Below are 19991 nucleotides of genomic sequence, written 5' to 3' on the forward strand. Positions count from 1 at the left end.
TCACCAGCCCCGTCTGCGGACCAGAGAATCTCGCCAGGGAGCACAGAATAAAGCACTCACCTTTCTCAACCCGCCTGACTCTCTTAGCCTCATTATCTCGCCGCAAGCCTTACAATATTAATTTTTGCTCCAAAGACGCTTTAGAGCTGATTGTCCGGCTAGGTCTTATTTTCAGGGAAATGGGGTAGAAGACAAAGGGGCGGTCAGAACCGACCCATTTAACCTTCTCCCAAGGTTCCTGTTGCAATACCAGCACCCTGGCCCAGGGCCCTGGTTCTCACTTACCTGGACGTATGCCCCGGTTCTCTTACCTGGACATATGCTTCCATCCCAAGTCTAATAACTTCCCGCATGCTGGTGAGCATAGTCTGTTCCACCTGCTGCAGCCACTTCTCCACCATGCCCTGCAGGTGAGATAGACAGGCAGTCACAGTCAGCCAAGCCTGGAGGAAGAGGCCACGTGCAGAACCAGCTTTCTCTCTGGACAGGCTGGAGGGAGGCCAAAGGTTGACACCTGTGGGGGTTCAGAATGAGCCACCCCAAATTGTGCCTCAGTGGTATGCAGACTATTTTGAACGAAACGTAACCAAGACCCTGTGGGTACCCCCCATTGTAACTCTCCAAAATAATTTAAATTAGGATCCTGGCTCATAATAAGGATTACCAGAAATTACTTTTTACCTGTTTATATGGCTCGGCAAGCGAATAATTACTGAACACGTGCTCTCCCTGCAATGACCTTCTGAAATTCCAAGGCTCCTTACCTCATCCCTAGCTCAGAATGTCTTCTAGACCTCAGTTTGCTTTCTGTCTCTGAATCTCTCATGCATGTGGGGTTCCCTTATATATGTATGTAATTACATTTGGTTATTTTCTCTTGTTAATCTATCTCCTGTTTATTTGATTATTAGACCAGCCGAAAGAACCTTGAGGGTAGAGGACGTTTCTTCTTCCCCCACCCTCCCTTTCCAGGCAATATTCTTTAACTATTTGTTTTACCTTTATTTACTGTATTCTAGGAAGGGTATGTCTGATAAAAGGGGCAACAGGGGATTTTTCCCACGCATTTCTGTCATGCCATTTTCTGAAACAAACAGCTTCTTGGGAGGTAAATGAAACATTCATGTTTCAGCTAATAAAATAAACTGTACGTTTCTAATAAACATTTCTATTTTTTTTTCCACTATTCCCATGGTTCTCAAACTTTGCCGTGCACTGGAATTATCTGGAGATCTGTAAAACATAGGGATGCCCGACTCCCACTGCCAGACATAATTGGGATGGGATGCAGCCTGGGCATTTGGATTTCTTTTAAAGCTCTACAGGTAATTCAAACGTGCAGCAAATTATCCAGTTTTAGAATTTCAGGTAGCTGTAGCTGTTGCCTTCAGGTGCCCACGAGCTAGCAGATGTGAGGTTGGTGACCTGACTCCAACTTAAATGTGTAGGTGGCAAAAAGAGCAAAGCGAGGCCAAAAAAAAAAAAAATAGTCTATTTCCATAAGGGTGCTGTCACATCTAGAAAAAGTGGAAATCATTTAAATTGTACTCATTCTATAAGGACGCCTGTAGGAAAATCTGAGTTAAATGGCATTGATTCCACGTTTTATTGACATCTAAAAACACTGCCCCAGCTGTCTGTCTGACGGGATGGACTTCTAACTGGGTTCTGCTCATGGAAATCGGAACAGCAGCCGTTGTTTGGATCTGTTTCCTGCTACTGTCTCCACATCAAGTTTGGTTGAACTCCTTCCACAACTTTAGTGTGCTACATGGATAACAGTGAAAGCCCCATCTTAGAGATGGGCAAACTGAGTCTCTGAAAGATTGAGTAACTTCCTCAAGCCACCCAGTCATTAAGTTGCGGAACCCATGTGCTCCATACCCACCGAGCTGGAACTAGAGTCTAAATGCTAACCAGTATGCTCTCTGCCTCTCTGTTTTACTCTGTTATGGAGGAAAGAACCCAAAGTGGGCAAGGGAAGTTACTTTGGCTTGAGCTGGGTAGATTTTCTTTTGGAATGGAACGGTTTCTTTCTCTGAGCTGATCATGCCCACAATCTCCAGACTGCCCGTAAACTTCAGCTTGGCAATTCCTTCAAAGCACTTCTTCAAGTGTGGCTGCACTCGGAGGGGGTCCTTGGTCTCTGACAAGATCTCCAGCAGCTCATCATTTGACAGGAAGAAGAACCTATTTCAAAGCAAAGGAAGATGGCAACTGGAATCTCTCCTGGGAACTTCTTTTTCCAACGAGGTGGGACCCCCCCCCCAACAGGTAGATGACACCCCGGGAAAGCCCAGCTGTCATAGGGGTTTTTCTAAGACCCACTCCCTGCACCAATTTTCATCTCAGGCATGTAGGGTGGAGCTGGTTTTGACTCTGAGAGTAAGAGAAAGAATGAAAGCTTGTATATCTGAGTTTAAGATGTTTGGGGGCCTGGAGTGCTACCTTTTGAAAGAAAACTGGATACAGCAGTGGTTCTCAGTCTTGGCTGCACCTGCTGGACTGATTTTTGAAAATCCAATGCCAACGTTCTACTGCCCAGAGATTCATGTATAATTGACCTGGGGTAGGGTCAGGGATTTGTAGTTTTAAAAATCCCGGGTGCTCCTAATATGCAGTCAGTGTTGAGAACCACTGGGCAGAAGGACAGAAGATATCCTTGTCTTTCCTTATACCGGGCATGACAGAAAATGTTACCGGTCTGAAATAAGGAGTGCAGGTTAATAATGAACCTATTTACATGCAGAGGCCTTTTCCTTGTTTTAAATTAGAAATAATAATATAGTTTCATTTTCTTATTCAGGCCCTCAAGGCAGCAATAACAAACCTTCAGGAGTTGCTCAAGGAACAAAGCTCTACTGTGGCCACTAGGCCGGAGGTTCCATAATGGAGGGGCCATATGACTACGGTCTTCACTGTGTGTGGTGGATTACAAAAATGGCTGAAATATTTGCAGCTCAGCTCATCAAGAGGTGGAGTCTCTTTTCACATCTCTTGGATCTGGCTCTGTGTCCTACTCTGGCCAACAGACTGTGGCAAAGATGAATCTGTGCAAATTCAAAGCCTCAATATCAACAGGCCTTGGAGCTTCCACTCCTGCTGGTCTTGGGAATGCTGCGACCACCACCATGTGAATAAACCCAGGCTAGCCTTCAGCTGGATGAAAGACACGTGGCCCAGTTATCCCCATTGCCCCAGACAACAGGAAGCAACCCCCATACAAGTGACTGAGGCCACAAACTGCCAACTGACTAGAGTCACATGAGTCAGTCCTGAGGAGACCAGAAGAACCACCCAGCTGAGCCCCACCCAATTTGCCAGGCCAGGGAATTGTGAGCTAAATGAATAGGTGCTGTTTTAAGCTTCTAAGTTGTGGGGTGCTTAGTTATGCAGCAAAGCAAACTAATATACTTTAGCTGCAGTGCTGAGCCGGTAGGAAGAGCTCAATAATTATCTGTTGGCTGACTGAAATAAATCCATGCCTATATGGTCAATTAATCGATGACAAAGGAGTCAAGAATATACAATGGGGGTAAAGACAGTCTATTCAATAAATGGTGCTGGGAAAACTGGATACATGCAAAAAAAAAAAAAATTTAAACCAGACCACCTTCTTACTCCATATGCAAGAATAAATTCAAAATGGATTAAATACTTAAATGTAACCATAAAACTCCTAGAGAAAAATATAGACAGTAAACTCTTCAACACTGCCCTTAGTAATATTTTTTGGGGTATGTCTCTTCAGGCAAGGGAAACAAATTAAAAAATAAATAAATGGGACCACATCAAACGAAAAACTTTTTGCACAGCAAAGGAAACCATCAACAAAATGAAAAGACAGCCTACTGAATGCGAGAAGATAATCACCAATGATACATCTAATTAGGGGTTAATATCTAAAATTTATAAAGAACTCATACAACTCAACACCAAAAAACGAACAACCCAATTAAAAAATGGGCAGAGGATCTGAACAGACATTTCTCTAAAGAGGACATGTATTATAAATGGCCAACAGACATATAAAAAGATGTTCAATGTCACTAATCATCAGAGAAATGTAAATTAAAACCACAATGAGCTATCACCTCACACCTGTCAGAATGGCCATCATCAATAAAACAACAAACAGTAAGTGTTGGCGCGGATGTGAAGAAAAGAGAACCCCTGTGCACTGTTGGGATTACAACTATGGAAAACAGTGTGGAGGTTCCTCAAAAAAATTAAAAATAGAACTACCTTATGACTCAGCAATTCCACTACTGGGTATTTATCCAAAGAAATCCAAAACACTAATTTGAAAAGGTACATGCACCCCCATGTTCATTGCAGCGTTATTTACAATAGCCAAGATATGGAAGCAACTTAAGTGCCCATCAATAGATGATTGGCTAGAGAGGTGGTACATATATACAATGGAATATTACTCTGCCATAAAAAAATGAAATCTTATCATTTGTGACAACATGGATGGACCTAGAGGGCATTATGCTGAGTGAAATAAATCAGACAGAGAAAGACAAATACCATATGATCTCACTTACATATGGAATCTAAAAAACAAAATAAATGAACAAACAAAACAGAAACAGAGTCATAGATATAGAGAACAAACTGATGGTCGCCAGAGGGGAGTGGGGTTGGGGAGCTAGGTGATAAAGGTGAAGAGATTAAGAAGTACAAATTGGTAGTTACAAAATAGTCATGGGGATGTAAAGTACAGCATAGGAAATAGAGTCAATAATACTGTAGTAACTACATATGGTGCCACGTGAGTTCTGGACTGATTGGTTGGATCACTTTGTAAATTATATGATGTCTGACCACTGTGTTGTATGCCTGAAACTAATATAAAATAATGCTGGATGCCAACTGTAATTGAAAAATAAAAAAGAAATTTTAAAAAAGCATAAAGTAGTATTGAGGTGTGTGTGTATGTGTGTATGTGTGTGTAAAGCAGAAAACTAACTTTGTCTCCATGAAGGAAATACTAAAATGTACTTTTCTTAAAGGCAAATTGGGAGCAAACCTACATCCTAATGAGAATCCAATGGTGTGGAGGGACCACCCATGGTCGGCTAGACATGGATAGAGCATCAGGCGTGAGGACTCTCCTTTCTGGAACGAGCTCTCTAAAACTACCTTGACTTTTATGCAGAAGAACGTTGAATCTTGTGTGGGGGGGGAAAGAGTCAAATATTTATAAACATACCAGAAACTACAAAATTTGATGGCAAAAAAACCCAAAAAAACTGAGCTGACATTTCTTAACAATAGTCTAGGTGCCAAATGCTTGACACACACGATCTCCTTTGATCTGCACAACAAATACACAAGGTGAGGGCCACTATTTTATCTCTGTTTCACAGTGGAGAACCTGAGGCTTGCCTCAATTTGCTGAAGGTCTCACGATTAGTAAGTGGAAGAGCTGGGACTGAAACCAAGCTCTGTTTAACTCCAATGTCCAGGCTCGTAACCATGACTGCTCTCCCCCTCTAACTGGGTACTGGACCTTGCTGGTTGGCCAAAATACGGTTTCCTCATTGGTGTCCATCCAACCTCACTCTGAATAATAAAGACATGCCTTCCCCCTGAGAGCTATCTCTTGGGGAATGGAAAACCAGGAAAGAATATGGACTAGATTGGTAGAAGCCAACTCTCAGTATGAAAAATGGAATTCTACCTATATGTGGGCCAGGAAGGTAAGTCTAATCAAAAGGACAAGGCTGAATACCTGGGGAAAAAGAGTCTCTTCTTCTCTAAGTAATCATTTAGCCCCTTCTGGATTTCCTCCAACAGAGAGTTGGCTTCTTGAAGCTTCTCAGCCATCCGTGGCTGGTCTGCTGCCATCAGGACCCTGGCATCTTTCACCTAGGTTCCATCAAAAAGGTGAGAATCATCACAGGCTTCCCAGATTCGGAGACCGGTCATGGTATGAGTGGATGACCAGCCCCTCAACTTACGACGCCCTGCCCAGCTAAGCGTCTCCTAATCCACAAGGGTGAGTCCCCACGTAACATGACCTTATGCCTCTGGCCATGGGTGACTGGGACAGGGCTGGGCGCCTAAACCCAGGTGAGCCAATTACATGTGAACTTTTGGGACTTTGGAATTCAGACCATGACATTCCCCACGAGTCTGGGCTGGCCCCTTTGAAGGAGAGGGCTTTGCTGCCATGTGACAATCATCTTCCACTATGTGACTGAGTGGGATTTCCAAGGCCTCTTCTTTCTATTTCCATGTTGGCATTTTTAATACTAACTTTTGAAATTAGAAGAAATATGTAACACATCAAATGCGCACAAATCTAGTTTCCTTACAAATGTCAAGGGGCACGGCTACAGGGCACAATGCGGAACATCTGTATGGCACCCCCACATTCCTGCTGGGGAGACGTGCAGGGCGTGGGTGGGGGACAGGGGAAACTCACCGCTTGGGACATGAATGATTTCCAGTAACCATCAACAACGGCAAATTTCCTGCCCTCTTCTGGCATCTGGGCTATGATGTCCTCTGAACTGAAGATCGGTTCCAGGTACAGCCAGGTGGCTTGGCATTTCAACCAGGCGTCCAAATTTTCCTGCACACGGACTAGCTTTTCTTCCCACTTCTGCGAAATTAGCATTTTATATCTGAAGCATTAGCCCGCCAGTCTGTATTACAAGCCCAGATGGACTCGTTCATTTGTCCACTCATCCCCCTGTTTAACAAATCCTTACTGAGTGTCCCCTAAGTTCTGGTCACTGCTGGAGGCAATGTGGATGCAGCAATGAATGAAACAAATGACCCCGCCCTCATGGAGCTCACATTCCGATGGAATCATCATCATTATTATTGATTATCCTTATTATTGACAAATAAATGATGGGCTGAGTGTTTCTGTATGTGTAACCAATTTAATCCAATAGACTTATGATGGCGATATTATTACATCATCACACTTTACAAATACAGAAACTGTGACACACAGTTTACATAACTTGCCCAAGGTTAACTGATAAGGGGCAGAGCCAGAATTTGAACTTAGTAGTCTGGCTTCCGATCTGTGTCCTTAGCCTGTGCCACTTCTACAGACAACGAGCGAAGGAGGTCAGGTCCCCACCCTCGAGTAGTATAGAGTCTAGCTCACTCTAGTCCAGAGGATTTTCACACACTTTCCAAATGTATTTTTATTCGGTGCATTCAAAGCATCTCATATTCTCTTTGGCAGACTGGTGCAAAGGCTTAGCACGCTATATGGTTATTTGCTTTCAGTCTTGTGTTATTTTTTTTCCAATCGGGAGGAAATTACTTTGTTAAATGAACTGGAAAACCTTCTCCTTCCTCCAGGAAACCCACAGCTAACTGGACATCACACAACACCTCCTCTTACCCGGCATTCTGCTTCTATTGGTTTGACGAATGGGGACCCACACATGGTCTGGATCTTTATTACGTGGTCATCCAGCAGGAGTTGAATGTCATCAACTGCACACAAGATGCTTGTATCCTGCAAACAAACATGCCCCGCCCTATTAGAATCACAAGACACCCCCCCCCCACTTTCCATGCTGATTCCCCAAAGACTCACAGCTCAGATCTCCACCCCACTGGGACAGGAATCTGTGTCTGACAGGGGATGCAATTTCTCTTTTCTTCCTTGAAAATGTTCTTAAAGACACATATTTTCTACTTCCTTTGCAGAAATCAGCTGGCCTAAGCCCAGGCCTGTCTGCTGGGGGGAGGACGAGCTCTGCCCTTCTCTATATCCCTACTTCCTGTCCCCTGGCTTTCCTGCTCTCCCTCAGGTGGGGTCAGCTGCTAATCTGACTGGTGATGCCTGGACTGGTAATTCCCAAACTATGTGCTCAGGGCGCTGAAGCAAACTCACAGCCGAGAACGGTGGTTACTTAAAAATAACATACACGTGTTTCTTTGACTTTACATGTATTTTTTTCCAAACAGCTGTTAAGGTGACAGGACACAGATACTTATTGTTTGAACCTAATTACTTCATAAACAAGGCTATGAGGTATTTCTTTTGTGGGGGGGCGGGAGTAACCATGAAAAAAGTACTTAGACACAAAACGCACTGTGAACCAAGAAAGTTTGGAAACCTTGGCCTATAATTTACTAGGCCACAGTTTACTACCGTGTTTCCCTGAAAATAAGACCGGGTCTCATATTCATTTTTGCTCCAAAAGACGCATTAGGGCGTATTTCCAGGGGATGTCTTATTTTTTGATGTACAACAATCTACATTTATAGAAATACAGTCATGTCATCTTCTGGAACACATCGTCATAACGTACTAAATGCGTCGGTCTGGCTGACGATATTAACTCGGGCTTATTTTCAGGGTAGGTCTTATTTTCGGGGAAACACGATAGTTGAGGTTACTGTATCTTAAAGGTCAGCCTTGTACATGGATGGCACTTTTCCTCCTAGGCCATCGTGGCAAGGAGGCTGACAAGCATCTGTCCCCTTGTGGCAGGTCTACGGCACCAGGTGTGCCTTAAAAATACAGATGCCCACGCATTCTGGGGGTGGAGGAGTCAGAAAGAATCAACTGGGATTTTTTTTTTTTTTTTCTTTTGCGAAGCACTAAGCATCATTTAATTCAGGTATGCTTCTGCGGGACCTGGGAGCCTTCCCTGGGAGAGGCTAATTCCGGAGATTTGTCACCTCCTTGGCACTGGGAAAGCTGTTGCTCTGAATCCCAAGGCATCTCTCATTTGAAGATGCGCCTCTCCAGTGGTGCCCACAGGAAGGATGAGTGACACAGGAAGGCGGCCGGCAGGAAACACGAATGCACCGCACAGTGATTACAGACAACCGTACGGCTTAGGAACGTCAGAGTTGCTAAGATACTAGATCTTAATTGTTCCCACCACAAAAAAGAAATGATAATTCTACGGTGGTAATCATATTGCAACAGATAAATGTATCAAATCCCCGCTGTGTGCCTTCAGTGACACATTGTTCTATGTCAATTGTATCTCAATAAAGGTAAATTAAATGGATCCTTCTTTCTCAGTGAGTTCTGTAACTGACAGGGGCTGCTGGCAGGGGGTTGGACACTGGGAGTGAGACTCACGGTGTCTCTGTACTTCACGAAGTTGAAAGTCAGGTTAACCCAGTCTAGCTTCATCTTGTCCAGGTTTTTCTCCAGAGAGTATTCCTTGCTGGCGGCTGCTCCAATGGGCTCTAGTCTGAAACAGAGAACAGAGTGACAGGCGACAGGAGAAGGCAGTGAAAACACGGAAGAGGAGGAATTTCAGCTCAGCCTTAAGAGAAATGCGAACGCCCTCGATTGTACTGAATTACTATCCTACTCTACGATTTGCCAGCTACCTCCAATGTTTTGCAGGGTGTCTAACCCTCAGCACTAGAGACTTTTCGGGCTGTGTTATGGGCTGAATTGCGTCTCCTCAAAATCGTGTGCTGAAGTCCTAACCCAGCCTGTGAGGTGCCCTATTGGTACCTCAGAATACGAGGTACTGTTTGGAGATGGGGTCTTTAAAGAAGCAGTAAATTAAACTGAGGTCCTAGGTGGGTCCTAATTCAATCTGACTGGGGTCCTTATAGGAAGAGGGGATTAGGCCGACACTCACTAACAGAGGGAAGACACAGGGAGAAGGCAGCTATCTGTCTATAAGCCCAGGACAGAGGCCTCAGGAGAAACCAGTCTCGCCAACGCTTTGATCTTGGACTTCCAGCCTCCCAGGACTGAGAAAACAAATTTCTGTTGTTTGAGCCACCCAGCCTGTCGTATGAGTTACAGCAGCCCTAGCTAATTACTAGAGGGTGGCTAATCCTTTGCTCTGGGTGGGGTGAGAGGGGTGCGTCCTGGGCACTGTAGGATGTTTAGCAACACCCCTGGCCTCTATGCACTAGACGCCAGGAACAGACGCCCCTCCATCCCCACCTCTCGATAGTCATGGCAATCAAAAATGTCTCCAGATGTTGCCAAAGGTCCCCTGGGATTGCAAAATCGTCCCCAGTTGAGAACCACTGTTTTAAGGTCATTAAGACAACACCTCTTTTTTCCATTTTCATTTACTCCTTATTTACTCTAGAATTCTTCTTCTGACGTTTTGTTCAGATCTGAGCACTTCTGTTAACTCACGTGATGGTTTTTGCTTCACTTCCAGTCCCTACCTTTTTAAAAAGATACCTGCTGTTTTCTTGATATGCTGTGTCCACCCATCTGTAGCCCCTCTGTCCCACAGAAAGGGCGAGGGGCGGAAGGAGGGAAAGGGGACGACAAATTCCTTTCTTCTTGTTTCTACATGGAGCTCCAGGTCCTAAACTCCCACATGGCCAGAAAATCGGGAAGCAAAGTTCTCAGAAGGAGAAGGAGGAATTATTCATCTCTTTGCCCCAACATTCATCTTTTGCTGCACCCTCGACTGCAGAAAGACCAACTGGTCTTTACTTACAGGTCAGCACGCTGAAGCCCAGAGGAAGTAAGTGAAGTGTCCAAAGCCCCACACAGAGGGGAGTGCCGGGAGCGGGTCTGGACATCGGCTCCCCTGACTCCTAATTCGGTGCTTGCTGTCTCCCCCAAGTGCCCTCTCCCCTCTCTTTGTCAGAACGGGCACTAGAGTTAGTTGTTCAGGTGGTTTGAACACTTAGGGCCAACTAAACAGAGATGAGAGCCCTCGTTTAGCCTCATGCAGGGAGGCAGATGAAGCCCAGATAATGCCAAACACGACTGAACGAGACCTCAGTGGCGTGGTCACCGTCCTAAATGGGGCCTTTTTGGGAGACAACCCGAAAAAGCGTGTAAATAGGGGATAATTCACAGAAGCAGGTGCCAGCCTAGGTGAGTATGAGACGTAAAGGCTGGCGGTGTGGCTGCAACCAAGGCCCTTGACAGTTAGCAGGTCCCCATGTGCCCATATTAGGGGTTGTTGGTGTATTTAAATAAGATCAAACGCTTGCAACACACCGTAGGACTTAAAATGATGCAACTAATTGCACGGGCAGGGATTAATCAGTTTAGGAGTCCGTGAAGTGTATCAAGAGTTGACCTTCCCCAAAGGTGCGAAAGCAGTTCACAGGCTGTGGGCTGGGATAGAGCTGCCCTGACAGGGGTGGCGGGGGACGGGGAACATGACAGTTCCCTGACAGGCAGTGGCTGAGATCTTGATGGTTAAACCAGTTCCGGCTGCTCGCCTTAACTCACAGCCCTCACAGTAATCACCTACTATTCTCCCCATTCTACAGATGAGAAGACTGAGGCCCACAGAGGTGAACACCTTGGCCAAGGCGTCACCCCTTCTGGATCTGTCACTTGAGCATGTTGGTGTGGAGAGTGGCCGAGTCAGTGCGTGTTCGCTTGGTCTCTGTCTCCTTGGATGGGTTTATTTTTTAAGCATAAAAGATAATGGTCAGCTAGCCAGCCTGGGCTCCAGCCTTGGTTCTTTCACTTAGTACCTGTGACCTCTGGTGAGTTATTTCCTCTCTCTAACCAATTTCTTCCTCTATAACATGTGAATATTAGTAGCTAGAACATTAGGTTGTTGTGATGGGTAACTTGGTTAACGTTCGTAAGTGCTGGGTGCAGGCTAAACGTTCAACAGAAGGTATCTCTTGGAAGCATCTCATTGGGGGAAATGAGGCCCTTGAATAAAATAACCTAGACGCAGTAGAAATGCATGTGACTCTAGGGTTACTCATTAAAAAAAGGACACTTATGGTGGTCCTGGGGGGTGGACCACAAAGGGGCTCTATAATAAATCGGGCAAGTCAGCGGAGCAAAAGTAACCTCCCAGGGAGACCCGATCATAAATTCTCAGCTGGGCAGGTCAGGGTGGGGAGTCACCCCCCCAGGCCTATAACTTCTTTAGTGAGAGGCTTATCTTTGCCGTAAGCAGCCCTGTCCATTGTTTCTGTGCATCTCGTTAACACACCTTTGACATAAATGGGACCACCCTTGAAAGAACACCTGATCTTGTTAACTACCCTGTAGTCCAATCCCCGCCTTGCTTTCTCCCAATCCCCGCCTTGCTTTCTCCCAATCCCTGCCTTGCTTTCTCCCACCTCCATATCATCATCCTTAATTCCAAATGCATTAAAAAAAAAACACAAACTGTCATTTTGGGAAGCATTTTCCTCAGTCTGTTGAGATCTTGTTTCCAGGCAAATCCTGTTTGGTTCAGATAAACTCTAATAAGCTCTTATAAAAATGTTCTACAGGTTTGGACATTCTTATGTCGATGGGGGTATCACAATTTTCAGGCAGCGGAGAATTTGGGGGGCCTGGAAGCACCTTAGATTAGGCCTGGTCTGCCATGTGTGGGGGAAGGGTTCTCAAACTCCACTTTGGATCAGAATCGCCTGAAGCAACCCCATCCATTCAAAATATAACATGAGCCACATGTCATTTTAAAGTTTCTAATAGTCACATTTTAAAAAGTAATAAGAAAAAGGTGAAATTAATTTTAATAGTTTATTTTAACTCAACATATCTAAACTATTATCTTTTCAACACATAGTCAATATTAAAATTAGATACTGTGTTGGTTTTTTTTTTCTTAATAAGGCTTTGAAATCCAGCCTGTATCTGACAGTTCTCGCACATCTAATTCGGAATTGCTGTATTTCAAGGGCTTAATAGCTACATGTGGCTAGCTGACCTGGAGGACTGGTTAAAAGACACATGGCAGGTTCCACCCCCAAATTTCTGATTCAGTAGATGGGGGTGGGACCTGAGAACATGCATTTCTAATAAATTCCTAGGTGATGTCAACACAGCATCTTCCCATCCATTGCCCTGAAGGAAGTGTGGAAAAACAAACAGGGTACTGAGAATGTCTGGTCCTAAAAAGAGCAATTCAAATAGGACAAATTCTCACACACAGACTCCAGGGGCATTTGGAGAAGGGGAGTAAGCAAGTGACGAGATCTTTCATTTGATCATGTGTCAGGGAGTTTTAGAGCTCAGAGAGCCAGCCACTCTTGTTTGTTGTTTGGGTTTTTTTGGTTTGTTTAAAGAAGGGGAAACTGAGGTCCAGAAATGTTAAATGGTTTTTCCTGAAGTCACTGACAGCTGGGCTTAGAGTTCTGGCTCAAAGAACTTCCCCAAAACAATGTCCCTTTGAACGAAATTTCTGACTCAATTTTCTAGTCATAATCTGTCGTCAATTCTGCAGCCAAACACGGGATGTGGAGGTTACTAAAAAGTCTTAGGTTACGCTAAACCAGAAGGAAGAAAACAGCCTGCTATGAGGCCAGTCCTACCATGGTGGGACTGCACAGCTACTTTGACCAAATAATTTCCTGAAGCGGGGGGAAGGAGCCTTACTTGTCAATGAATTTGCTGAATCCAAATTCCAGCATATTTGCGAGACAAGTCGTTTCTGTGGGCTTTATTTCATAGCCGATGAGCTCACTGATCTGCAAAGAAGAGAGGAAAATAAGCACTTTTGGTTCAAGGTAGTGACTTCGCAGTGATGATGGAATGTTCTGTGTCTGCACCTCGCCGTACAGTAGCCCCCAGTCACCTTCACTGGTTAGCCCTGGACATGTGGCTAGTACAACTGAGAGACTGAGTTTTCCACTTTACTTCAATTCAAACAGCTGCCTGTTGCCAGTGGCTATGGACTGGCAGGAGCACATCTGAAGAGGCGGGAGGCAGCCCAGGACCCACACTGCCTTGCATCTGGTTTACGGGGGGCGGGTCCACTGGCATGGGGCACAGTGCAAACTTGTCGGCATTTCGGGGGCTGGGCCTGTCTGGTTTGTTTTTGTGCTGCCAGGACCTACTGCAAAGCCTGATCCATGACAGAGGCTGCAGTGTTTGCTGAATAAGGGGAGGAAGTCGTGAGTACATGTGACAGGCAGACCCCCAATTCTGTGACCTGAGGCTGCGGGAAAGGAGGCAGGGCTCCTGCAAACATCTTCCTTTCCATCCCAGTGTGCTAACTTGTTGGAAATGTGAGCACCTGGTGTTCCTGTCCTTCGGTGTCAATGATCCGCTGAACTTGTGTTTTAAATGTAAACATCCCTGAGAAAGGTCTTCAGGGAAGTCTCTGGCGGCTTTTGAACACCTCTCCCGGGCACTGCAAGATCTGGGCAGTCTGAGGGTTGGGCTGCTCAAGAGAATGAGGGCAGCAGGGGAGTACGACTGGAAAACCTCACCTACTGCCCAAGTTTGTCCTTGACCAGCCCCAGAAGGACTAAAGAATGTCAGAGCAGAAAGGGACATGAGAGTTGTCGTGTTCTGTCATTTAGCCTTGTGTCCCTGGCGCCTGGCATTTCATAGGCACCGATAAATATTTGTATAGTGAAAGCATGAGTGAGCCAGCTAATTCAAATGGCTGCGGACACCTGGAGGACCCCTAGGAGATGAAATAATAAAAGTACCATTTACTGAGGGCTCACTAGGTAGTAGGCACTGTCTCAAGAGCTTTCAGTACTTATTTCATTCTCCCAACATAATAAAGAAGTTTTTATTAGTGTTTTACCTATAAGGAAATTAAGAGAAAGAAATTAAGTATCTTGTCCACGACCATCCAGCTACCAAATGGCACAATTGGGACTTGTATCTAATTCAGGTTCCAAAGCTCTTATGCCTCTCACAGGTCTTCCAGGTACAGTTGTGCAAGTTATACGTTGCTTAACTTTGGAACGGTCAACTCACGCTGCACTGCACAAAAACAGCACTCCTTCGACTTGTGCAGTGCAACGATCTGCACAACTGGTCCTGCGAGCCCTGGGCTCTCCTTCTCTACGACCTGAAAAGTACAGCTCAGCACCACACATTGACTATCTCTAGGATGAAATGACATAACTATACAAAGCACGTGGCAGAGAGCTTGGCCCATAAGAAAGGCTCAGAGATTGGTAGTTTTATTACACCAGTTGCTTTTGTTAATTGCAGAGATTATCAAAGCATCTGGTTTTCTACTGCTAGGAGCCTAGAACTACGCTCTCAAGAATGGAGCCACACGCCCCTGGCGGCGATGGAGAACTTGAAATGCAATTAGTCCAACTGAAATGTGCTGTAAGTATAAAAGTACAGCATGTTTCAAAGACTTAGCCTGAAAGATATAATGTGAGGTATCATCACATTAACATTTTTATACCGATTACCTGTTGAACTGATAAAAGTTTGGCTATGTTTGGTTAAATAAAATTTATTCATAAAATTGATTTCACCTGTTTATGCTTTTTAAAATGTAGCTACCGGAAACTTTAAAATCACACAGGTACTCATATTGTACTTCTATTGGGCCGCAGTGTCTGAGAGGCCAGGTTTGCTACTCATCAGTGTGGATTCTTCCTAAAGACAAATGTCACCTGTTCCATCTCGTTTTAAACCACAGTAGCAACCCCCTTTGCTGACAGCAGTAAAATCTGTGCCCCAAACATGGGGACCAGGCTTTCCTGCTAAATTTCTGGGAAATGGTCAGAAACCTCCACCCAGCCACCCATGACCCCAGAAGACCCACCTTCCAGCCTAGACAGCTATAGATCTAGCCTTCAAAGCCTCAGAACCTGTGCAAATGGATCCCCTGAGTTGGGCACTGAGATGGAGAAGGGCTTCACCAGGCCTGGGGTTGTCACGGCGTGACGAGTGGTGGGAACTACAATGCAGGCAGGAAGGGGCTCGGAGTGGGGGGGCGGTCTGAGTGTGCCTGGTGGCCTCTGTCCTTTCGGAGCTCATCTTTAACTACTCAGCCCATTGGGCTTCCGCTTCAGGGCTCACTGCTCTGCAGCCACCTTGCCAGGCTGCTCTCCACGCTTACCTGGGCTCACTGCCCCCTACCGTCCACTCCTCCCTCATCTGCTTTGTTTTGTTCTCTTTTTACTCACCTAGGCAGAAGCAGAGCCCTAGACTCCTGTTCCCTCCCTTCTCATTTACTAGCCATGTGACAGCTTAATCTAGGACTTAGTTTTCTTATCTGTGCAATGGAGATAATGACAGTCCCTACACTTCAAAGGGTTGCTGGGAGGATGAAATGAGACACCCCACAGCAAGTATACAACACAGTACCCAATATATAGTCGGTACTCAGTATGTCTTAGCAATTATTGCTGTGATAGCTTAATTCTAAGGGACATTTTTTCCAATCTGTCCACCTAAGTGGCCTGTAAATGAGAATTATGAACGCCTAGGAATTGTGCCCACGCATGAGAACAGCGCCACCAGGGGAAAGCACCAGGTGGAGGGGATGGCTTTCCGAGCCCCACTGCAGGGTGTTTAACCGGCATGATGAGGGCACTTCCTACAGTGCCATCTCATGGAGAGACCTGGCACCACCAACCTCCCCAACCCTCCTAGGCAAGGTCCCCAGGGGAAGTACCCTATGGGCACCAGGTGAGGGCAGCTGTCCTCTGATGGGGACCCAGGTGACCTCTCCTCTACCCTTCTCTGTACCTCTCGCTTAGGGAATCTTGAGCTTCAAGGTTCCCGGGAAACTGAAAGTAGCTCCCCTCTACAGAAAGTTCCCAAGTCTCTCATGGGTCCAGGTCTCTGACTTCCAGGGAGATCAAAACGCTCCTAGCCACGTGCTCGGGCTCCATTCTCTGGAAGGTTCTGGGTGTGCTCTCAGATTGGGTCCTTCCAGAGCCAGTGTCCTCAGCCGTGTGCATGGTCCCGAGAGGGCCATCCAGGCCAGGTCGGAGACGAATCTGCCTATGGACGCTCACCTCCACCTCGGCACACAGAAACTCCCCGGGGGGGGGGTGCTTTAAGGCCACTGCTAGCCCGCGAATGTGATCATTATTCTAGAAACACAGCGAATTTTTCCTTCCTCTGCTCAATGTTCACACCACGCTTATCACCCTCACACTTGGTTGCTTATAAAAATCCCACCTATTTTTAGGCTGAATATTTATCATTCTCATTTATAGACTCAAAGGGCTGAAAGAAGAGTGCCAAATATTTCTGAATACTGCGAGCTGGACAAAACCAAGCAAGAGTCAGCAGGCACGGTTAGGGACCTCCCCCCACCAACGTGTGACTTTGTCTTCTCTGTCCCCAAGGTCAAGGAACCAAGCAAGGCCCCTCCCACTGTAACTCAACACCCTTCTGAGGCTTTAAACTCCAGTGCAGACAAGGAGAGCCTTGGTGGCCACTGGCAGGCACAGCACACAACCACAAGTCTTGGGGTCCCCAAAGAAAAGGGTCAAAGGCTCATGTGGAGAGGCAGGCAGTTCACACCTTAACCTGCCCGCTTCCTTCCGTCAAAGGGGTGTCAGCCCCATGATCACAGCCCCCTCCCGGCTGCCAACATGCTCCTTTCAGAAAGGAGGCGCTTGACCCATAATGGCGCCTGCCTCCCCGGGGTGACCAGGGACGGGCTGCCAGGGGAGGGGGCAGTTTCCACACCTGCTGCCAGTGCCGATCTTTCATCCCCGGGTTGCAGGAAATGGTGAGGACAGGTACATGCTGCCTGAACTTCTCAATCTTCATTTTCACATTCTCCACTAAGCGTCTGGGTGCAGGCACGTCGGCGAAGGTCTTGGTCAATTTGTATATCGTCCTCCACATAAGCCCTATTTCCTCCACGATTTCCTCAGCATTCAGTAAAAAGAGGGGTCCTGAAATAGAAAAGATGGGGTGAGTGAAGGGTCAGGCCCTCAGGTAGGCGTCAGTCGCGTGTACCTTTCATTCCCAGTACTGAGAAGTGGGCCTACGGTGTGGAGATTGGAACAAGCACAGGCTTTGGAGCTGGGTCTGGATCTGAAACTTACACTTAGCCGGTGCAGCCTTAGGCGTGTTTACTGAACCTTTCAAAGCTTCAGCAGAGTCACCTGTGATATACGGGTGACAATGGACGCCTTAGAGGGTGGCCGTGCACATAAGTGAGACGTGTACAGAGGCTAACATGGCGCCTGGCGTGTAACACAAGGCAGATCGGGAACCAATTGTCAGGAAGTTACGGATGCTGTTCCAGAAGGATTAAAAGGTGCTCCACAGACGCTGTGAAATATTAGCAACCGCGGGACGTGAGTGATGGAGATATGGGAGCTCTCTGTTCCGTTCTGGCAACTTTTATGTAGGCTTGCCATTATTTAAAAATGGATTATTTTAAAAACAAAGAATGACACCTCAAATGCAAATGCAAACTTCTGCTCTGTGAAAGACACTCTCCTAAGAACAAGAAGACCAGCCGAAAACGAGGCCAGTGGTATTTAGTGACGGCAACACCCCCCACACTGCCAGAGCTAATGATGCAAAAGGTACTCTCGTCCTTCCTTCTCCCTCCCTGCCCCCGGCTCCATGTCAGATCCATCATTAGTCCTGTTGGCGATGAAGGAAAGGAAGTTTCTAGAAGTGTCCAGCACCCTGGCTTGCCCTTCCTGAGGCCACACAGCAGTGGAACCACCATCTTCTGCCCCGACCCTTTGCCTCGCTGAGTCACCACTGGATCCATGCCTCTGGGGGGGCTGAGTACTGTTTGACCCTGGCAATGGGTCGGGCTTTTTGATCCCAGCCTTCCCTCACTATCAGGTCAGGAGAGTCTGACTCTGGCTGCCTTAATCCTGAGTACCAGGACCTGGTGTGCAGCTCAGCCAGAACCTGAAGTTCAGACTCTGTTGCAGAGCTGGCTGGGGTGGCTCCATGACCCACCCCCAGCCGCCCCGCAGAGGGAGCGTCTCACCGTTCATCCACTCCTCGGACTTGGTGCTGAACTCATACGTCGTCACCCACAGCTGCTCGTAGGGCACTTTGTTGGTCATCACCGTTTGCAGGAGAGGGAAGGTGCTCTTCTCCCTTTCCAACAGCTCCTCCTCCTTGTTGATCATCTGCAGGGCAAAAGGGGATGCTGGGTGTGGGTGGGCGGACCCCCTGAGCCTGGAAGCCACCGTGGCAAATCCCTCAATTCTCTGAGAACCAAGTGGAGGAAGCTGCTTGTTCGTCTGGAGAGCAAGGGAGGAAAATAAGGCATGGACTCAAGCAAGAAGGTCCGTTTGTCCCTCCAAGGGCCATGGCAGCTGAGGTCTAGTTGGGTGAAACTCTAGGATAATTTGCCACTTGCTCCACCAACTTTGTTCCCACAGTAACATACCCATGTCCCACGTGCACCATTTTCACCTGTACTCAAGCTGTTTACATGACGTTGCCTTCTTGTGCTGACTTGCCTCAGAGGGAAGAACTTTAATGGTTAAAGAACTTGCTAGTTGAATTTCAGGACAAATTCCTTAGCTAGTTGAATTTCAGGACAAATTCCTTAGCTTCTCCAAGTCTTAACTCTCTCATTTTAAATAGGGATAAATAGGGGTAATAAGAGTACGTCCCACAAAAGTTTGTTACGGGCATTAAGTGACGCATCGCACAGGAAGCCCTTTGCACAATGCTGAGCACGTGATAAAGGCTCAATGCAGATGAGCAATCATTCTATTATAATATCTTCTCTGTGTTCTCAGTGACCAACAAAAAGCTAATATAACGCAGGATATGGACAAAGGTAGTTGAAAGTACCAATGAAAGAACCAGTCAATCAATCAACCAATGCTAGCCACCTGACAGGTAAAGTTAGGAAAATATAAAACCAACGACCAGAAACTGTAAGAGAGCAGCACAGAGTCGGAGGTCCCCCCCACCCCAAGTCCCCAAACCTCAAACTCCACGAGCGCCTGGTCTAGGTGCTTAGAAAGCTCGTGAAGCTTTTCCACGTTGTGCTTCATTTCTTCTGCAGTCATCACTTCACGCTTCCTGAAACCTTCCAGTTCCTTGCTGTAGCCCTCGAGTTTCAACTCGAACACTGAGCACCTGAAAGTAAAGACAGACCAATCACATTCGGGGTTTCCATTTGTGATTTTCAAAGTCACAATATCGCTCACCCACACGCAAGCCTGGGGATTTGATCTCTGATTCGATCTCTGATGCGACACGCACACCTTTCGTTGTTGTTACTGGGTTTTTTTTTCTGGACACCCGACCTAAGACACATTTCGAAGGTAGCGACTAAACGGGTTTCCCCTTTAGCCCCAATTCCCATTCTGTGTAGAAATCCCTGCTGTTATCCACTCTGTCTCTTTCTTGT

At 46.4% G+C, this 19991-nt stretch overlaps 1 protein-coding gene across 5 annotated transcripts in view; it reads right to left on the reverse strand.

The window, feature by feature from the left end:
- DNAH3 (dynein axonemal heavy chain 3) overlaps window positions 1-19991 on the reverse strand; it is a 121555-nt gene that overhangs the window by 71695 nt on the left and 29869 nt on the right. For all 5 annotated transcript variants that reach the window (XM_033102055.1, XM_033102054.1, XM_033102056.1 and 2 more), the window contains 10 exons: window positions 19564-19717; window positions 18606-18750; window positions 17330-17541; window positions 13298-13389; window positions 9083-9197; window positions 7379-7495; window positions 6437-6616; window positions 5741-5877; window positions 1989-2190; window positions 312-404 (listed from right to left, as the gene is read on the reverse strand). In XM_033102055.1, the coding sequence (XP_032957946.1) occupies window positions 312-404; window positions 1989-2190; window positions 5741-5877; window positions 6437-6616; window positions 7379-7495; window positions 9083-9197; window positions 13298-13389; window positions 17330-17541; window positions 18606-18750; window positions 19564-19717 (1447 nt within the window). The remainder of the gene's footprint in view (window positions 1-311; window positions 405-1988; window positions 2191-5740; window positions 5878-6436; window positions 6617-7378; window positions 7496-9082; window positions 9198-13297; window positions 13390-17329; window positions 17542-18605; window positions 18751-19563; window positions 19718-19991) is intronic.

Source organism: Rhinolophus ferrumequinum (genome assembly GCF_004115265.2).
Source record: "Rhinolophus ferrumequinum isolate MPI-CBG mRhiFer1 chromosome 15 unlocalized genomic scaffold, mRhiFer1_v1.p scaffold_54_arrow_ctg1_1, whole genome shotgun sequence".
Lineage (NCBI taxonomy): Eukaryota > Metazoa > Chordata > Mammalia > Chiroptera > Rhinolophidae > Rhinolophus > Rhinolophus ferrumequinum.